Source organism: Artemia sp. Qi Xiang Cuo, chromosome 12 (genome assembly GCF_049724085.1).
Source record: "Artemia sp. Qi Xiang Cuo chromosome 12, ASM4972408v1, whole genome shotgun sequence".
Classification (NCBI taxonomy): domain Eukaryota; kingdom Metazoa; phylum Arthropoda; class Branchiopoda; order Anostraca; family Artemiidae; genus Artemia; species Artemia sp. Qi Xiang Cuo.
The window spans coordinates 22489154-22511078 of record NC_142805.1 but is presented as its reverse complement, the minus strand read 5'-3'; the positions used below and the strand labels follow the sequence as shown (position 1 = coordinate 22511078).

Sequence of the window (21925 nt, the reverse complement as noted above, 5' to 3'; positions counted from 1 at the left end):
ATCGCCAGGCAGATGTCTGTTTTTATACGATACTTTATTGATACGTTATTACTTTTAGTCAGAAACAAAGAATAAATAATTTTTTAAAGAAATTCATTCAAAGTCTAAAGTTTGGCTAAAATAATTGAAAGTTTTTTGAAGAGATAGAAGTATCTATCTTTTCTAATCGTGCAAATTGTACCATGGAACACGTAAGTTTCAATGTGAAATACAAAATTCTCCGATCGGCTCTCTGTAACGCTAATAAATGAATGCTCAATCTCATTTTAGCTTTGTGTCCCTTAATATTAATGGTACGAAAGACAAGGATCTATTAATTAATGAGCTGCTTGACATTGGTATTATGTTTTTACAGGAGTACCTTCTCTCTAAAGTGAATGTTGATAGCCTAGAGCGTTTTGGGACTTATTTTACCTTCTTAAGAGCCGCCCAGAAAACCCGAGGTAGACCATCTGGAGATTTGGCCATCTATTTCAGACATAACACTCAGTCGATATTATTGTAAAGTGATGCTAACATCTTAGCGATAAAATGCGGCGATACTTCATTTATAAACGTTTATTTCCCCTGTAATAGAAAAACTGTGTAGTCATTGTCTCGTTTTCACAAGCCTACGAACTTTTATTTAAATAAACGTTATTAAATAAACGTTTATTTCCCCTTTAATAGAAAAACTGTGCAGTCATTGTCTTGTTTTCACAAGCCTGTAATCGCCTACGAACATTACTTAGCGACATTGCTAAGCAAAATACCCAATGGGTTCTCGCCGGCGACATGAATACTGACTTATTATCTAATTCTGACCGATCTGAAATTTGCCTCGATTCACTGATTCCATCTGGCTGATAAAGATCTTCTATTTACTTATATTCACAATCGTTGTGGCCTTACTTCCAATCTTGATCATGTAAATGTGGCAGATTCAACTCTACTTTCATCAATCGTTCATGTGGACGATTCTAAAATCGACGACGAACTTTTTCCAATCACATGCCAGCTATCTTGCTCTTTGGCAAGATCTGTGTGCCAAAACTCTCCAAAGTGGTTCTCAAAGATAAATTGGAAAAATGTCAATGTTCCTCTTTATGTATTGACATTGTCCCAGTTATTATCATATATTAAAGTATCATTCCACTTATTGCAAACACCTGTATATACAACTTCAGTGCGGATAGATATTGACTCGTATTATCTGCAAATAGTGTTCTGCCTCAAGTCTGTCGCTAAAAAGCTGTCCCCTCTGAGCACGTAAGAATGAGAACTCGCTATCCCTTATGGAAGGCAGATCCTAAAGTGAAGCTGGCTAAATAAAAGCTAAGTTCTGGCTCTGCGTGTGGATAGCCTGGGATCGTCCTCCTTCTGGTTCAGTCCATCAAATAAAACAGGAAACCAAACGAGAGTACAAGTATTCCCTGCGTAGAGCAAGACTATTTGCCTGGGATGGTCCCTGCGACAAGTAATCCTGGGATCGTGTTATAAACAGTGTAAAGTATTTACCTCCAATTAATTCCTCTCTTGGGCTATGTGATTTCATTTCCATCTATCAAGATATTTTGCTTTCATTTAATGTTAATCTCCAAAATCATTTTACAAAGCTTGTCAACTCAATCGTTCTAGATCCTATCAACCAATCTCATGTGCTATTGGTGGAATCTGGTGTTATACTCCGTGCTCTTAAGCAAGTGAATAAGTCTGAGTCTCTCGATAGTGATGGTCTTTTCTTCAAGTTTTTTGCTTATGATTGTCCCGAACTACTGAAGCATTTGCAGTTATTGTTTCAGATGTTCTTGGCATAGTCCATTATGCCAGATAGTTCTTGTCCGGTTGTACATCTTCCATTGCTAAGGTATGGGCCCTACTGCTTTCTCTAATTACCGTCCTATTACTGTGTCTTGTTAATAAGCTATTTGAATATGTGCTGCTACCAGCCATTAACTCAAAGTGGGATTTTACGCCCTTCCAGCTTGGTTTTAGAAAAGGTATGGACTGCGGTCAAGCTCACCATATTGTGGGTCGGACAATGGAACAAGCTTTGCTCAAAAAGTCCCCTGTATTGTTTGACTGTTGATATATCTAGTGCTTTTGACAGTGTAATTCATTCAAATGTTTATTTTCTCTAGCAGCGTCTGGCGTTAACCTTTCTGTTGTTTCCGCGCTAAAGTATTGGTATGCTAATTCTTCAGTTTGGGTGAAGTGGTTGGGTACAGTAGGGGAGTTTATTCCTGCTAAAAAAGGCGTTAGACAAGGTGCCGTTTTATCTCCGAGTATATTTAAGTGTGTTTTAGCTTCGTGTCTCCGACGTCTTCAACCGTCAGTTTTTTACAATGATAGTTTATAAATTAGTTTACATTACCTTACATACCAATTCTTGGGGAAAAATTAAACGGACTTTACTGAAAAATAATATTTCAACTTATTTTAAATCAATCAGACCATTGAGTAACTTTGTAAATTCTGAAAAAGATATAACGCATAATATTTTGTCAAGTGGAGTATATAGTATCCCTTGCTCTTGCGGGAAGTTTCACATCGGTTGAACACACCAGCAATTTGTGGCACGATTTATTCAGCACCGGAGTTCAATAGATAATGCTCTAAAATTTACAAAACCCCCAGAAAGTTTCACTTCAGCTTTAGCAGAACATATATCTTTTAATTCGGACCATTTTATGCAGTTCGAGGATGCAACAGCCATTTCCAATGATAAAGGTTTCACACAATGGGCTCTTGAAGCATCAGAAATAAAAAAAACATATATCTGCAGATTTATCAATTAATAGAGATACTGGGATTATATATGTTGATCCTATTTATATTATTTTAAAAATTGAACCCATATTTAACAATAAAGTATTGCAAAATGTCCCAGGGGTTAGTTCAAATAACAAACCTAAGCGAATAGCAGCATCAAAAGCTTTGCATAAAATTATGTTGCAATAACTTATTCCTAGTTCATTTGCTATTTTAAAATGTTTAATCCAGTTACTTTTGTGAGGTGGTTTCACGAAGGTAGCTTCAAATTTTAAATGTTAAGTAACTATATATTACATTTTTAGGTTAGTATATTTTAGTTTTAGTTATATTTTTTAGTTTTAGTTTTTTTTTCTGTATGCTGAAGACGCCTTGTTAGGTACGGGCGAAATATTCGTTTTTGTTTGTTTTTTTTTCTTCGTTTTCATTTACTGGCCATAGCCCCGTTAGCGTCTTGATATTTTTTTTTCTTTTTTTTTGTGTGTTTTCTGTCATGGCTGGCGAGTTCGGCTTTAGATCTTTGATTTTGAACTAGTGAATACAACTTAGCTTCATGCTTTTGTTTTGCATCCTGGATGTGTCAAACCACGAGTTTAGTTCAATCGAAGAGAGAAGCATGACAAAATAAGGTCAAAACGTTAAAAATTTGAATTTAAGACTGAGGTTAATTATTCACAAAGGATAATCAATTGTTTTTTTTCTCTGGTCCTCTGTAATTTCGTTGCTCTCACATAATTTTTGACACACAGAAATACATTGCTCATTGTTGAAATTTTGCCGTATGTTAAAAATAAGGGTCTAAAATTAGGGCTGTTGAGACGGAAGTATTTTAAGAAAACAATTCTTACTTCATAATATACAGAATAATTGTATGTAAATCTAATTTAATCTATTAGTTAATTTAATGTATATAATCTGGTTAGTTAGCTGTGAATCGAATTTAATTGGAAATTTTCGTTAGTGTTTTCTTTTTACTTTTTTTTTGTTTACAATTTTCTCAATGTTCGGTCGATAAGCACACCCACATGTTTACTACATTGTTGTGTTTATCACTCTTGTGTTTTAGTACTTCATAATATGCAGACTAACTGTAGGTAACACATTTTGGCTGCAACTCCACTGTACTTCACCCCCAGGCTCCTCTAATGTGCAGATATATAGACTAAATTACTATATATATCTTACATGCATTTTGCCATGTGTCACTCTTGTTTCAACCCGTATACTCGTAAATTGAATTAGCGATGACACAATTTTCTCAATGTTTGGTCGATGAGCACACCCGCATGTTTACTACATTGTTGTGTTTATCACTCTTGTGTTTATCTCTTGTCCGGTGTGTCTCAATCTTTTTCGCTTCTTGTTTGCTTCTTTCTTGTATGATGTTGTTTCTTGTTTTTATTCTTTTTTTATGTTATCAAGTGTCGAGAGGTTAAAGATTAATAGAAGGGATAAGCCCCTTTTAGCTGTTGCGGGATATTCACTCTGATGCTATTCACTCAATGTTTGTGTATGGTTATCTTGTACTGAATCACCAGAGTTGAGCTTTGTTTTGTGTAGCCTGCAAAGAGAAAGTCTAAATGAAATATGAATTTAAAAGTTAATATGTAAAGGTAAGTAGAACCGCTTTAGAGGTAAATATGTCCTATGTAGGTTTAACCTCGTATAAGAATTCCACACCCAGCCGAAGGTTGAAGTATTGCTCCACTAAATGAATATTTTCAGAAAAATATGAAGCAAGAACAATTTTGTCCAATGGTTACATTTTAAATTTTTTATAAGAGGGTTCTTTACGCATTGTCGCGACTTGTCGCGTTGTCGTTCTGCATGATTGTAATTGAGCGAGCTTGGAATAGAGTTTTGACTTTTATTTTGTGTCTTCTGCATTAAAGTAAGTAGATTTCCCTTAACAGGTATTTGCATTTCAGAGTTTGAATCTATAATCTACGAAGATAACTCTGGCATACCCCATCAGATGCAATTGCAATCGCTAGTCTTTCATCAATAACGGATTAGCCATTGTAGTAAAATTAGAAGCAATCTATGGTTGAAACTCTTTTGGGTAGTGAGATTCGGTTTAGCGGGACGCAGGTCTACGAGAGCTCGTTCCAGTGGTGGTTCTGGTCCCTCTTACTCCTGGGGAAAAAATATTAATTAGTGCCCCCTCCCCCCTGTCTCTCAAAAATTTTCCGGCCAAATTCTAAATTTTTTTTAATTTATTAACAAATTTTTTTTATATATTTAAATCTGACTTTTCTTACTTTATATGGAAAAAAATATACGAAAAATTAGAAAGTTTCTTATTCAGTTTGCTTATACTTGCTGCCAACTGCGCCCTCCACTTTATTTTAATAAAAACAAACTTCAAAAATTACAAAATGATTATAAGTGTTCGATTATTTATTTGAAATTTGGCGCCCATAAAATTTCTGCGCGTTGGGCAACTGCCCCTTTTGCCCGCACCCCCGCCCAAAACCGTCTCTCGGTCGTTCAGGTCCAAACGACAGGGGCAAGAGGGTTTATTAATAGTAAGAGGCCTTTAGAGCCAAAGCGTACTTTCAGAAATATGAGGATACTCCTCTCCCAAGGAAAACCTGACGCTCAAAGACCATTCTGTTAAAATGACTTAAGGACCTCCGGCTAATTAATGACCTTCGGAGCATGAGATTTGTATAAAATGTGGAAAGAGATTGATTAACACACTACCGACTAGGGTCAGATAGTCTTCCATCAATAACGGATTAGCCATGATAAAACAGAAACAGTCAAAGGTCCAAACCGTTTTGGGTAACTAGTCTGGATCGCATTTAGGATAAAAGAGGTTGTAAATGACTTCTGCATCCGTAGTGTAAAAATCTGGATAAACAACTCCATCAGTAAATTTGTTTTAGTAACACGTGCTTTTATCTCGTTTCGAGTAATAGCTCCATAACATTGAAAGAATACGACTTTTTAAGTCTACCGAAAGATTACCGTCTACCATGGACTTCTTTTAATCCCGGGTAATTTATTCTTTCATTTACCAAGTGATCGCAACGCAACCACTTTACTAGTAACTGCGAAACTATGTTCTTCTGCAATATTATTATTTATAATCATTGCGTACCACTTGGATAAAAACCAATTTCTAGCTATTAATTTTCCAGATAAAATTAGGGTCGGAAATGCTTAGATTTTATTTTCTTTCCTTTCCTTTTTAAAAAAATACTCGTGGAAGCGCATGTCAGTTGGAATATTAATGCAGATGGCAGCTCGTATCTTCTTAAGGTATTAAAGTCGTATAGTTCTTTTTGTGTTATTTTTAATTTCCACCCGCCTTTGTGCGACATCGTATTATGTCCCCCAAGAATGAAGACTAGTAAAACGCCTTTATTAGTGAATCCAATTCAGTAATACGTCATTTTCTCTTATTTTAAGGTATAGCTATATAGCATCTAAAGTAAACTATTTTTTTTTAATTTAGGCAAGATATACCGCTGCAAAAATGGCTGTTGTTGATCGAGCTGCTAAACAGTCAAATGTAATTGCAACTTTGGAACACAATTTAGAACTGCTGTGTTTAACTGGAGTTGAAGATAAGCTACAAGATAATGTTAGATCAACTTTGGAACTACTAAAAAATGCGGGTATCAAGGTCAGTATTTTTCATTTTTTTTTTCTTTAAAATATGATGGTTATCTATGTGAAGCACTTTCAGAACATTTGGGCTTTGATTTACAAAAAAAGGAAAAAAATAAAAAATTTCTGCAAAGATTGACTTTCTAAGATTGATTCTTAATAAAACTAGTCTCTCAGAAATTACCTCTCCAATGGTATTAAAAATTATTGAGGCATTTTTCTTCTCCAGAACATTAGCAAATATCTTTGGGTAAACATCTTATAGTTTTTTTGGCAGAATGTCCATTGTTCACTTGGAATTGCCTTTTCATTTTCTTTTGGAAATTGGCAAAAAATCAGTTCTTTTGGTTATTGTTTTTGATCATTGTTTAGATTTTTAGGTTTTTTAGCAATAGAAATTTGTGTTTTTTTTTAGAAGAATTTAGTATCTGTATTCTAGGTTTGTTTAAAATAACGCAGCTGTAAAAAATAAAATGAAAAAATCAAACATGATAATTCTGATTTGGTAGTGGTAAGGATGGGTTGATTTTTGAAAAGTTTTGCACCAGAAGTTCAATGTTCAAAACTTTGAAAAATGAGTCTAATAAACTAATTAGCTCATAAAAACAGGTTTTTAAAGCTTTTTCGTGCCTTTCCAAATGCAGACAGGGCTTACTTTTGTTTTCTCAAACCTGAAATATCATAATAGTCTTTTGATCGCGACCTAAGACGGAACTATTTCTGATTCTTAACCCTGCTTTCATTCAGAACGTCTGCACAACACTATAATATTCAGTGCAGTTTATCTGCTTGTTCGTTTAGCGAATCTAAACGAACAAGCGAATCGTTTAGCGTGTTCTCCAAACTGAAATTATCATAATGGAAGTCTTTTGATTGCGACCTAAGACGGAACTATTTCTGATTTTTAACCCTGCTTTCATACAGAACGTCTGCATAAAACTATAGCATTCACTGCAGTTTATCTGCTTGTTCGTTTAGCGAATCTAAACGAACAAGCGAATCGTTTAGCGTGTTCTCCAAACTGAAATTATCATAATGGAAGTCTTTTGAATGCGACCTAAGACGGAACTATTTCTGATTCTTAACCCTGCTTTCATACAGAACGTCTGCAAAACACTATAATATTCACTGCAGTTTATATGCTTGTTCGTTTAGCGAATCTAAACGAACAAGCAAATAGTTTAGTGTGTTATCAAACCTGAAATTATCATAATGAAAGTCTTTTGATTGCGACCTAAGACGGAACTATTTCTGATTCTTAACCCTGCTTTAATACAGAACGTCTGCACAAAAGTATAACATTCACTACAGTTTGTCTGCTTGTTCGTTTAGCGAATCTAAACGAACAAGTGAATCGTTTAGCGTGTTCTCTAAACTGAAATTATCATAATGGAAGTCTTTTGATTGCGACCTAAGACGGAACTATTTCTGATTTTTAACCCTGCTTTCATACAGAACGTCTGCACAACACTATAATATTTACTGCAGTTTATCTGCTTCTTCGTTTAGCGAATCTAAACGAACAAGCGAATAGTTTAGTGTGTTCTTAAACCTGAAATTATCATAATGGAAGACTTTTGATTGCGACCTAAGACGAAACTATTTCTGATTCTTAACCCTGCTTTCATACAGAACGTCTGCACAAAACTATAACATTCACTGCAGTTTATCTGCTTGTTCGTTTAGCGAATTTAAACGAACAAGCGAATCGTTTACCGTGTTCTCAAATCTGAAATTATCATAATGGAAGTCTTTTGATTGCGACCTAAGACGGAACTATTTCTGATTCTTAACCCTGCTTTCATACAGGACGTCTGCACAAAACTATAACATTCACTGCAGTTTATCTGCTTATTCGTTTAGCGAATCCTGATGCACAAACATATCTGGTTTTGCGATGACCTTTTTATCTAATAGAGATTGTCAGTGGTATGCAGCCATTCAATAGCTGATCTCAAAACTATGACTGAATGCTATAAACGATCTAAAATTTTTAACGACACAGGATGCATGTTATTTATGCTTTATGCACATTGAATAGACAGTGTTCTGCGCAACACTTAGTCAGAGATTATTGGTTTTCTTTGTTTGAAACTAGTCTCTAACTAGCTTTTCGAACTGTTGACATATTTAAGATCCCTTATCAATTTTAACCAAAATTGCTTCGGAAGATTCCTCTGATGCGAGAAAATTTGCTAATGAGCTCTTTGTCTTTGAACTTTGAGCTGACCTTGAGACTTGCAAAATGACATTTATGGTATAGAACCTCCTTGAAGACAAGTGACTGTCTCATATTGAATTTCATGCAGTCAATAGGTTTCGTTAAAAAGTTCGAATTACATTTGTAGTTCAGTAAGTAAGTTTTAATTTGTCTTACGGCTCAGGGACTGTGTTGGAACTGTAAGGATTTTTTTTTTTTTTTTTTTTTTTTTTTTTTTTTTTTTTTTTTAGAATTTGAGGAGATTTAGAATTTGTAGGAAAGGTTGCAAACATTTTTTCCCGATACCCTCAAAACAGTACAAGATACACGTTTTTCTGTGCCGGTCATCCCACAGGGCATTTGGCCACCGCTCATGTAATTTCCAAGGGAAAAAAGGAAAAAAAAAGAAGATCAAATGTAGGAATTCTGACTTTATCCTAGCTATTTAATGTGTTGCATTTCAGATATGGATGCTTACCGGTGATAAACTTGAGACTGCCACTTGTATTGCCAAGAGTTCTCGACTGATATCACGGACGCAGAATATCCACGTTTTTGCAGATGTAAAAAATCGAGCCGAAGCTCATGAAGAGTTAAATAACTTCAGGAGAAAGCAAGATTGTGCCTTAGTTATCAAAGGAGAGTCACTTGAAGTAAGTATCTCTATATTGAATCTGCTTGTCTGGATGGATACTGTGCTGGGCCGTACAGTAGCAATAAGGACAAATCCTGCAAAGCTCCAATTAAATGTGCCAACTGTGGAAGTAGAGAACATGCAGAGTTTAGAGGGGAATGTCCGGAAACTGTCGGCTTCCCAAAGAACTGACGCTGATTGAAATTGCACATTCAATAATCAGATTTTGAGTATTTGCCAAGTGTTTTTTTCTATTATTACCAATTCTTTCTTTCTCGGGGTACTCCTTCATTGCCCTTTGACTTATGTCAAATTTATTAGTAATAAATATATTATTATTATTGATGGGGATATATTGACATATTCCTTTGGATGTGTGTCAGAAATATCGTCGCCAATCGTGCATACTATTGCATCTGTCAAAAATGGGTGTCGAATTTCTTTATTTTTAATACGCTAAAAATTGAATTTAAATTTATTTACACATTTTATTAATTCTCAGAATTCTTTTACAAATCCGTGTTCGCAACTCTGAGGATTAAAAAGCTGTCTAAATGACTTTTTAACTCGGTTTTAGATTTACTTGAAGTAAGAAGGATGCAATGCCTGATTTTTGACAGATACGATAGTATGCAAGATGTGTAACAATATATTCATCCATTCTTTGGGATTTAAAAACTTTGTTCTGTTGTGAGCCTTCTTTATTTAAAAGAAAGGATTTATAATTGCAGGGTTTGGGTTTGTTTTTTTTTTACTTAGGAACAAGGCTGATTGAATCAAAAATCTCTGGGATTGAAAAGCCTAAAAAAAGGTAAGATAAATCTAAATGCGATTCCTTTGGCGTCATTTCGTGAAAATAACGAGAAGGGGTGGGTTTATTTTTTCAACGGCAATTTTTTGTATTTATTTTTTCAATTGAAATAGCAAAAAGGGCATTTTTCAATCAAAATACCAAAAACAGGTATTTTTCAAAATCTACAAGGAATGGAACGAATATCCCCCCTCCAAATTGACACTGCCTGGTTTTCAAGCTTTAGCACAGCGATATTTTGTCACCTACTTAAGAAAAATTAATTCCGTTTCAAAGAAAAAACGAAAAATCACTTTGCTACTTGGCTTTTCAAATTTTACTTATTGACTCCAGGCTTAGCAAATTAGCAACAAACGGATAAATTACACGGTAGTTCTAATAGATTTTTTCTCCTTTTGTGACTTTGCCATCTCCATGACCTCTAATATAAAGTATGAAATTTGGGCCTAAAATGCGGTTTCCAAGTCTTTAGCCTCCACAACCACCACCCTCCCCTGTAATTTTATATCCTGGGTGTCTGACTAGCTCAGAAGTTGCAAATTTTATTCTCTGTGACAAGAAAATCATTCATTTTGTGGGGAGTGAAGGAGGGTAGTGGCGGGGGAAAACTTTTATATAGACCAAAAACTTTTTGTTACTTCAAACATGTTACTTTAAAATTTACCCAATTTAAACATTGCAACAATCATAAATTTGATCTCATCTTTTGTGTGCCATCTATTTTATTTAAAATGTTTCTTCATTTTTTAAATTGGAAGCTTCTGTGGTTACGACTCTGAACACCTGTTTTGCACATTTTTAACACAGGAGAAGTTATCGAAATTGAAAAAAGGAATCGTTAAAGGAATTTCATTTACCCCCCCCCCCCCATTATACGTTCTTGAAATAATTTTTAAATACTATTTTATTTATTATAACCTCTACTAGTCTACTGGCTCATAGGACCTACATTGATTGAATCTAATTAATTACATAATTGCCGGTTTATTATTTCCAGCAAAATATAAGCTTCATTTCTGTTTTGTGAACTGGCATAAAGGCCCAAAATAGAAAAGCAGACTTAATAATCTCCCATTTGATGCCAATTGCCATATCTTATAATATTTGTTTTTTAGTGAGGATAAATGTCTTCTTAGAAGATAAAAAAATCCTTTAATATGTGTATTGAAAATATGACGGAGCTCACATAGTACTTAAATTAACCCTACCAACTAATATTGGAAAAAATTTACGAATACAATACATCCCTGGTTTGATTATAAAGAAAAAACTAGCAGGTGTTGGACTTGTAACTCGACGCAATCAGACTTTTAGTTTTACTCCCACTTTTAGTTTGAAGAGGCATTAAGCCAGGGTATGTAGGGGCATGAAGCAGTAGTGCTTAGCTACTATTGTTCATTAATTTACTTAAGAATACTATTCATTATCTCTGGCTTGTTGTCATCACCGCATTCATCCCAGGGGCTTGTTATATCTCAGCCTTACGTAATGGCATTTAATATTAAGTGTCCTAGTTATTCTCTTGGGCGTTGATGATAAAGATTTGTGGATTTTATTTTTCTTCTCTTTTTTTTTTGTAGCGGGAGAGTGGCTGCCTAAAGTCCCAAAAAGTTTATCTTTTGGGCCAGATTTACAAATCTTCCACGAGAGATCTTTCGGTTTACAAAGTCGAAGTGTTTACCCTCTAACTTTCCTCTATCTTTTTGGTATGGAAAGGTTTGAGGCAATGTTATTAAGTTATTATTGCTCAATTGACTGCTTCCTGATCCCTGAACATAAATGTGAAAGGTGTTTTAGTAAAAAAGTTACAACCCTAGCCAACGCGAAAAGTCAGCTCAGGATATAATAAATAGAAAATAAATTAAAATGTTATAATTTAATTTTTTGTATTTTCTTGCTCTTATCTCCCTCTTACTTTTCAGTGTACCGTTTTTAACACTTGGTTTACAGTATATAAACCCATTATATTTCATGACACCAGGTCAAGAAATAAAATGCTATGACAATAATTTGTTTATTTTGTAATATAAAAGACAAAAAAAGCAGAACAGGGAATCACAAAGGAAGAATAAGGATTAAATGAAAAACAAAACCATTAACTAGGTGAGAAAAAAGACATAAGAATAAACTATGAACTGGCAGAGACTTTGAAATTTCAGGGTCGTGGAGCAAGGCCAGATTTGCCGTTATATCGTTCTACTTAATATTTCTATCAACATACCACAGTGTCAAGTGTTTTTGAACCTCAAACTCCAGTAGTGCACCACAAAGAGTGCTTGTAACCCCCCTTTTTTCTGTTAGAAACATACAATCAAGCTAGATAAAATAAAGAGACCATAGTAGGTCAAGTCCTGTTTTGCCAACGTTTCTCCTATCAGTTTGATACTATTTTTATTCCAGTTTTATTTCTAGTTTTATTCCAGTTTTATTCATGTCAGGTTTATTCCTATCAGTACCGACTTTAGAGTCTCGATCTGGAATATTGCATTGATCTGGTAACGTTCTAATACATGGTAACTACTTGGAGGATTGGGAACTCAATTCAGTGTTAGAACGCTGATAATTGCGCACTCAATTATGTTTGTGTTTTGTTGCATATAATTCTAACTTGGTCAAGGGTTTTGCCGTTTAGTTCTTAAAATAATTTCATTTCGTTTTATTTTTTCTATTTTTTTTTTCGTATCATTTTACTGTTTTGTTTGATTAACACATCCTTGCATGCTTAAATTTTGGTGTGGTGCTTGTTAGACTTTGTTTTTATTTGTATATAGTTTTGTAATAGATCATAATACTGCTACTACCACTTCTACTACTACCCACACTATGCAAAAATATATAAAGCCTCATCGCATGACATCCGCTATTTTTACCGTTTCGCCAAGCTATGTTAGCACTTAATGGTAGACCTGTAGAGAGTCATGATCGAACCCAAAGGAAAATAAAATTTGTGCCCCCCCCCCTTCTCTAGTATATTGAGAAAAATAGTCTTTGTTAGCTATTTAAAAAAAAAAGAAGAAAATTGGAGGTGACTCTTGAATGAGTTGAGTAGAAAAGAATCTGGAGTGAATTATGCAAACATAGCTGAACTGGTTAACTGGCTAAAAACATAGCTGAACCGGTTAATTGGCTAAAAACATAGCTGAACATAACTGAACTGGTTAACTAGCTAAAAATATAGCTGAATTGGTGACAAAAATATTTAATGTGACATAAAATTCAGCTTCGGTGACTTAAACTTCGGTTGCTGAAGTGAAATTTAATTCTTGTCAAAACGTAGCTTTAGACCAATTAAAACGACTGCTAGCTGCTATAATTCTCTTTTCGAGTGCTTTATTTTACCGCACTCGCTCTATACTATTTCTTTCTAAGGTTTGTCTGAGCAACTATGAATTTGAATTCTTAGAACTAGCCAGTGCCTCGCCTTGTGTTGTTTGCTGCCGCTGCTCCCCAACCCAGAAAGCGTTGATAGTTGAGCTGATTAAAAAATATACAGGTTAGTGCTATTTTTATCCATTTGTTTCCGCTAATTAAACAAATGCAAAGTTTACATTTCGTTATTACAAACTATGCATTAAATTAGGAAACAAAATAGAAGATGAATTAGGGGGGTTTCATGTTAATTGATTTTATTCTGACATATTTGCGGTCTGAAGTAAATTAATTTCCTAAAAAATAATTCAATCGATCGCTGAAATTGCTTGGCATCAGAAAAGACGAAGTTGTCTGAGAAAGCGTTGATAACAGACCTGATTAAGGAATATACATATTTCTATTTAATTCTTGTTTAGGGGTTCTCCATTAATTAGGAAAGTGTCTTGTTTTCATTTATTTATACAAACAATTTAAATAAGTAGAAAATGAAATAGAAGGTCAATTAGACGTGATTTATGTCATTTGATATTTTGAAATAAAAAATTTAAATTTAAAATTAAGGTTTTAAATTTTTTATTCCAATTCGTTTTTAATTTATGTTTTTATTAATAATAAGTTTGATTTTTCTTCAAGGTAAACGTACAGCTGCAATTGGAGATGGCGGTAATGATGTATCGATGATCCAAGCTGCGGATGCCGGAATAGGCATAGTGGGAAAGGAGGGTAGACAAGCAGCACTTGCTTCTGATTTTGCTCTTACGCAATTTAGTCATATTGGTAAGCGCTTGGTTTTATTATTTAGTCTTTTAGTAAATTTAGTCATATTGTTAATTTTATTAATACTAATCATTTTCCATATTTAGTCATTTAGTCAATTTTTTTACATTGGTAAGCAAGACCGTACCCAGGATTTTTTTTCGGAGGGGGTTTTAATTTTTAAAAAATTCGGGGGGGGGGGTACACAAAGAAACCTCAAAAAACGCATACAAAGTTTGTTTATATCCATTTTTTTACGTTTTTACAAGTCTGACAAACATTTCGGGGTGGGGGGGGGGGTTCAAAGCCCCCTAACCCCCCCTCCCTCTGGGTACGGCCTTGTTGGTAATAAGCTGTTAATACTAACTATTTAGTATATTTAGTCAACTCAGTCATACTAGTATCGTGTTAACACTAATTATGACATTTCAGCTTCCACCTTCTTTAACCTGACTTAAGTTTCCTGTTATTATATACAGGTGCACCAAATTGAAATTTAGCATATTATATTGTTTTTAAGATTACGTCCGAAATATAATAAAGCGCGCTAATATGAATAAAGTTTACTCTTAATGTATACAAGTGCATTAGGCAAAATTGTTGGTGTTATTGAGGGCGTGCTAGTCTATATATACTATTTCCTTAAACGAGCAAAAAGTGTATTTATAAATTTATGTAATTTTTTCTTGAAAACGCTCATATTTTTCAGGAAAATTGATATCCTTGGATTTTCTGGCCTAAAAAACAATCTGCATAGGTCAGAAGTCTGAGAAAATTCGTTAAAATCCTTAATTTTGGAAAAAAAATCGTCAAGTAATTGACGTCATATTTATGAATACATTCGAAAAACATACTTACGTCATATTTGCCTCAGTAGTGTTTGCATCGTTTTTAGTGTCTATGATGCAGGCCACATTACACAAGAAACATATGATTGACAAGAAAAATCATATAATTGACGTAATATCTATGAGTAAATTTCATAATTTATCTCATCCCCCCCCCCCAGGAGTGAACACATCGTTTTTATATCTTTGACGCATGCAACATTACATAAGGAACATAGTTAAGTTTAAAATACCAAGTGTAATTAGTCTATTTACAAAAAGTGTCTTCAGTAGTTTCATAATGCCTAGAGGACAATTGAACAACCTAGACTATCAAACGTGACAAAACCAATCCGAGCAGTTAAGGTAAAGGGTACTGAAAAAATGTTTAAAGTAATGATAATCGAAAATAAAGAACAAATATATACAGTTAGAATATTCGCATACTCGGCATTTACAACTATTCAAAAACAAAAGTGAAGAACAAAGAAATATGCGGCTAAAGATAAGGCACAACGAGAAAAAGGAAATATGCGGTTACAAGATAAGCGGGAGTGAGAATTACAAGCAATCATGAGAAAGAGAGCATCAGAACGTGTCAAAAATGCTGTAAAACAAAGAATTGTGCTGTTAAAAGACGACCCTTCAGCGTTCTATGTGTTCCCTGGGGAGCCTTCCATTTTCCCAAGGAAAGAGTAACAAACAAAGCTGGCTCATTTGTAGGTTGCTAATTACAAAGAGAATCAATATATACAAGCCTATCACACTTCGAGTGCCGGGTCCTGGCTTTGAAATCCGCTACATGGTTGTTTTTTCTTAAATGGCATATTGACATTTCTGGCCACTAAAACGATCTAAAAAGGTCCAAACTTTAAGGAAGAATTTGTATTTTCCCCATGGTGGCTGTATTGAACCTATTTTGACGTCATGAGGTCAAGAAGAGGCCCACATTGTCTGTGGCTACAAGATAAGTGACAATGAAAATCAATATAGACGAGCCTTTCGCGTAGCCATGCCGGGGCCCGGCCTCAAAATTGGCTACATAGTTTTTTTCTTCTAAGACTGGCAAATTGAGATTTCTGGCCACAAGAACGATCTAAATTGGTCGCAACTTTAAGAAAGAATTCGTACTTTTCCCAGGGTGGCCGTATCAAACCTGTGGTGAACCGTCATGTAATCAAGAAAAGGCTAAAATTGACTGCGGTTAAAAGACAAGCGACAATGAGAATTCATATATAGAAGCGCGTTTGAGGGCCGGGCTCCCGTTACTATATATATATATATATATATATATATATATATATATATATATATATATATATATATATATATATATATATATATATATATATATATATATATATATATATATATATATATATATATATATATATATATATATATATATATATATATATATATATATATATATATATATATATATATATATGTATGTATGTATATATATATATATAAAATCAAGTACCATTTTTTAATTTCCATGTTCAGATTACCAAAATTCCCATAGCAAACGTCAAGCCAACGCAACTGAGGAATTAATTTAAATGAAAAAGGACTTCTATTTAGGTCACTACTTTGGTCAAACTAAATATTCACGCTTATGGCACTTGTCACACATTTAGACTGAAGTATTCACACAAATTTCTTAGAATAGGGAGATAAGTATGCGAACCAAGATAGTAATATTGGAAGCTGGGGTGATGACAGTGGTCAAGTATGGTTCCGAAGCGTGGGCGCTCCGAAAAACTGAGGAGGATTTGCTATATGTCTTCCAGAGAAATTGACTACGGATTGTTTGGGTACCCGTCTGACTGACCGTATTTCAAACAGTTAGCTGTACGAAAAATGTGGTTCTATCCCGCTTTCTAGGGCTATAATCAGAGAAAGGTTGAGATGGCTAGGACACGCTCTGCGAATGAAGCATGAGATATTGCCAAAGATTGTCCTTGTCAGTCAACCGTCTAAGACCAAAAGGAAAGCTTGTCATCCCCAAATGGAGGGGGAGAATGTTCCAAGGAAAGTCTTAAGGGCAATGGGTACTTCCTGGAAGGGTGTAAAAAGAAAGGCTTTTAATGGATTGGGATGGAGGAGGAGCGTGTGTAGCTGTGTTTGCCTCAGACAGCTTGGTGCTGCAGTTAGTTGTTAGTAGTAATAATAGTATCCACAAAAATGTGTGAGACCTGCCTGAAAAAGAATGAAACGGTTGTAATAAAATGAATAAAGTCTGTTATTCGTCTTTCCGTTGTTTAGTCTTTTTATCTATATAAATTTATCGTGTTCGAAATAAATAACTTCTAACCTCTTTTCTCTGAGAATATGAGAAAAACGACAGGAGTATGATAAATTTCTTAATAGCTCAAAACCCTTGGTTTGCGCCAAAAGGACTGTATTTTGGACCGTGATTTCGGACCGTATTTTGGATTTATGACTGAAAATTGCGCTAAATCATAAAATCATAAATCATAAAATTGCGCTAAATTACAAATGCATAAATGAAAAAGTCGGTGAATTGAGGAAAACGATAAAAAAAAGCTATGTAAAGCTTAATCTGTTTTGCGCCCCCCGTTTTTCACTTTCTTTTGAGAAATAAAAAATCTACTATTTAGTCCATGTTGAAATCGAATTAATAAAAGTAATTATATCTATTATTTTCGACTTTTTAGTCTCCTCTAAGACTAGGAAAGTATTTAGTCTTTTTTGAGACAAAAATTTGTCTTATCTAATGCTCAAACCTAAGTTACCATGGCTACAGGCAAATGTTAACTTAGGCAAATGTTCTCACCCCTGAGCTATCAGGTAGTGTTTGTTTATAGTAAATTATAATAAAATAAATTAAGGAGTTGAACTATAATATAAAAAAATGTTTTAATGAAGCTTAATTCATTCAAATACATTTAAATTGCTAAATGTTGTACATATATTTTTCTATTCTTTCAAAAAGTGGAATAATTTCATGAAAAAAAAAACACTTTAAAGAACGGTTATAGTTTCAGAGAAAAATTCTTTGCAGACAGTCTATTAATTACAGGAAAAAATAAAGAAAAAAACCGGAAAAAACACAATTTCTGGATATTAATTCGAAATATTTTATATCTTTTTCGTATTTACATCGTAGTTTCAGTCTCTTTATTGTAATAAATTGGCCCTTTTTTCCTTTTCATTTTCTAAGATTAATTTTTGGGTTTTACTCGGGGACGGTTGATGGTTCTGATAATTTTTATCTCGGAGACTTTCCAGTCTAATTAGTTTGCCATGACCTTAGTCCTTTCAGGTGACAAATCACATTAATAATACTAAAATTTAAAGAGAAAAATAATGAAAGATGAAACAATTATTAAAAGTGTCATTAAAGATGGGTTTTCAATGCCTTAATTTGACGTCCTTGACAATAAATGTATGTGTGAGCCTTTCCTTAATTACAGACCAATACCGTCATTTCTTTTTCTGAGGATTTCAAGAATGCAAAATTAATGAAGTTCACAGTTACGTACCAATTTATCAAATGGTATTAATATAAAATATTTTTTTTTAATTTTAGAAAGGGGACAAACATAGTTACGTACCAATTTATCAAATGGTATTAGTATAAAATATTTTTTTTTACTTTTAGAAAGGGGAAAAACTCCCCCCCCCCCGAAAAAAAGACCCCCCCCCCCAATAAAAGCCCTACCTTTTGTGTTTTTCTTGACGGATGTAGGATTATTTGTTTTGTTTTCTCTCACTTCGCATCTAACCAGTGGTTGAAGTTAACTGGAAGTAAGGTCATTCAAATGGTAGTCTGTGTTCTAGAACACAAACGTGACGAAGCCTTTAGAGGGAAATTACCACACGCATTGTATGCGCTGGCAGCGCCTTGAATAAACTAAGAAATGTGTGAAAGAATGCAGCACACTCCCTGAAGCTCAAGTCCTGGCTGTTCAACAATAACGTCCTCTCCGTACAAATGTACGGATGCGAATCTTGGGCGTTGACTAAGCAGCTGGAAAAGCGAATTCAGGGTTTTGAGAACATCTGTTTTCGGCGCATCCTCGGTTTCCAGGGAACTGATAAGATCACTAACGCCTTTATACATGAAAAGACAAATCAGCCACCCATATTTGATAAAATCACAACTAACCGATAGCGTTATTGGGGTCACATGGCGTGGGTGGGCCAGGGCCGTCAACCCCATGATGTGTGGTGTTGGTTTCCTCGATAGTGACTCAAAAATGCACCATTTAAGGTTCATTTTGTGCCAGAAAACAATCATTTTGTCCCTAGAATGCCAAAATTCTATTGATTTAAAATTGTTATATATCCAAACAGTTTTAACTATTGAAAACCATCGGAAAAAAAACTCCTGGCTCCTAGGGATACGTGACCACAGAGGACAGCTTCCCGGTCCATGTCAAAGGAAGGATTTCTACTGACAGTGCCCTTGGTTTACAGCATGTCCTAAGAAGCCTTTCATATTTATCTCAGGGGAGGGGAGCCTACCCTATGATCTCTTTTCATTTGAATAGATATGCATGGATTAATCCTTAGTAATGGGTGCTGAAGGGGTGGTAGCTCTGCTATTATTTGGAGAAACTATTATTGGAGAGAGTGTAAAGTGGAAGATTCATTTCATAGGGTTATTTTAGTGCATAGGAGAAGGGTTTAGGGAACCTTAAATTAATATTAAATTACCCAAAAAACCTTGCTCCATAATAATTTAAAAACTATGGCTTGAAACCCTCTTTGTTGATAATCTAGACTTCCTCCCCCGCCCGTGGAAGTTGGTCTGACAAATCAAGCAGAAGGTTTTTTCGAGTAAATTGTTTTAATTCTAGCCCTCTTTTTAGAAAATATTATGCTCTGGGTAGCAAAAAAGATTACACCCCATGTAACTACCAGGCGCAATTTTGTGCTGCAGGGAGCCCCAGGTCTCAGGGGTTTGAGACATGATTTCGCTGGTTATTTGGTTTGGAACGGGGGTTAATGGTGTGACTCTGTAAGCTCAGCCAGAGTCGGCTCAGCTCTAAATAGGTGCTTGGAGAAATATGGGGGGGGGGAACACGGGAAGCACCGGATGATTTGCGCAAACCACGCATTGCATTCCCGGCCGAAGGCAGCGAATCAGGAGATCGATACCTGCGCAACGCAGACTTTTACTTTTTTCGTAATATGCGAAAAAAGGTAAAGAAAGTGACCAATTTGATCCAAAATTTCCTTGATTTAAGGTATAAAGCCTTAAAGCCCTTTTCAAAAGAGTCTTTGCTAGACCTCTGTGACTTGACATTATCGCTTCGGATCAATAAGGGCTGCCTGTAAAAGAGGAAGCACAGACATTGCCTAGACATTGATGTCCAGCAAAGAATGAACGTGAACTGGTCTTGAACCGTTTCCACGGACATGCTCCTAAGTGGTGGTATGTTGCGTTCTAACATTATTGTGTAGTCAGTAATTTCCTCATTATTAATAAATTAAAAAACGGATGTAAATTAAAATGGACACCACATCGAAACATTTTACTGTGTAAAGGTAAGGCAGCTTAATGAGTTCAATCGTTCTTGGAGCATCGCTGTAAAATAGGTAAACTTTGAAGTAAAGAGGGGGGGGGGCTTAGGAGGGCGGCTAACACTCTATAATGTAGTGTAATTTCCTTCCTTCTTTAATTTTTACTTTGCTCTTTGATTTTAAGTAGCAAAGCTTTCTTATGTTTTTTCTTAAATAGAAACTGCAACCCAGTATGAACCAGGCAATTTGCTTAAAAAAAAAAAAATATTAGTACCCGGCCAAAATAAGGATATTGAGAAACAGTTATGTGGGGAATAAATTAAAAGCAGAAGACTGAAGATAGCCGAATCCGGTTGTACAAAGGCCGGAAAAGTAAAGCGAAGTTAAGCGTGGAAATTAATTAATATAATTAATTTTTGATTGAACGGTGAAAATAGTATGAATTTCTTACACAATTTTTCATTGAAACCAGTTAAGAGTGCAAAATACTCATAAGGTTCAAAATAGAGAATTAATGAAAGTTTGAATCAATAATAATTATGGTTTTCATTAATTATTTAAAGCTGTTTTTAATTTATATCTTTTGTTTTAGGTTATGTACTAACTTACAGAAATACCACTTGCCCATGATAGATCTGGCTATGGCACTGACAATTATGGAAATTTAGGCCCCCGCGTAAGTGAAGAGCCTCCAGTCACCTCTTAGGTGAACAGTGGCGTCTTCCTATTCTGCAATTACACTTGTGGGTATTGCATGCCTGTCTCGCTTGCATGTTCTTCGAAGATTATGTTAGGTCTTTCGCGCTGTCTACTGCCTTCTAGTTGCCACTAAAGGAGCATGTTGAACCATTGGGAGGTTTGCATACGAATTACATACTCTAGGTGTCGTCATCTTCGTTATTTGATATCAGACGCGTCTATCTGGTTCGTGTATTGGTAAATTTCTATGTTGGTTATTCTGTTCGTCCAGTTAATTTTTAGCATCCTTCCAGGCAGTTGTTTCATGCGTGGTGAGATGTTTGATTTTATTGTCCATAACACAGCCAGTTACTAATTTGAAAACAATTGCACGATGGAGTGCAACGGGTGACAGTTTCTTCGGAGTCATTTTTCGAATCAGTTGGTGTTCAGATCCTGACAAGAGCGCATACATCTTTTATCTTTTTCATACCAGAAGCCTAAAGGCAAGCAAGAATATCTCATTATGGAGATTGCAAACAGTCAGTAAATTGCGTTTAAAGGTGACACGTTTTATGAATAGTTTGGTTAGTACAGCCTGTTTGGTCTCACGGCTTGGAGTGCCATTTACACTCTCAGGATATTTTTTTTTGGGGGGGGGGGAGGGGGATTTGGGGAAGTGAGCAAAATGACCTTTTTTCTACAGTCCTCACAAAAGAGTGTCCGCTACGATTTTTTCATGTCTGTCGTCTAAGAAGCTTCGCTGCTAGTTACCATAT

The 21925-nt window shown here is 35.0% G+C and overlaps 1 protein-coding gene and 1 pseudogene across 2 annotated transcripts in view; both read left to right on the top strand.

Annotated features, from left to right (window-relative positions):
- The window catches only part of LOC148945897 (putative phospholipid-transporting ATPase IIB), a 158167-nt gene that overhangs the window by 111700 nt on the left and 24542 nt on the right, over positions 1-21925 (top strand). For both annotated transcript variants that reach the window (XM_089097744.1, XM_089097745.1), the window contains exons 13-16: positions 6215-6385; positions 9034-9222; positions 13384-13507; positions 14020-14163. In XM_089097744.1, coding sequence (XP_088953870.1) covers positions 6215-6385; positions 9034-9222; positions 13384-13507; positions 14020-14163 — 628 coding nt within the window. The remainder of the gene's footprint in view (positions 1-6214; positions 6386-9033; positions 9223-13383; positions 13508-14019; positions 14164-21925) is intronic.
- On the top strand, positions 248-1899 carry LOC148945900 (uncharacterized; annotated as a pseudogene).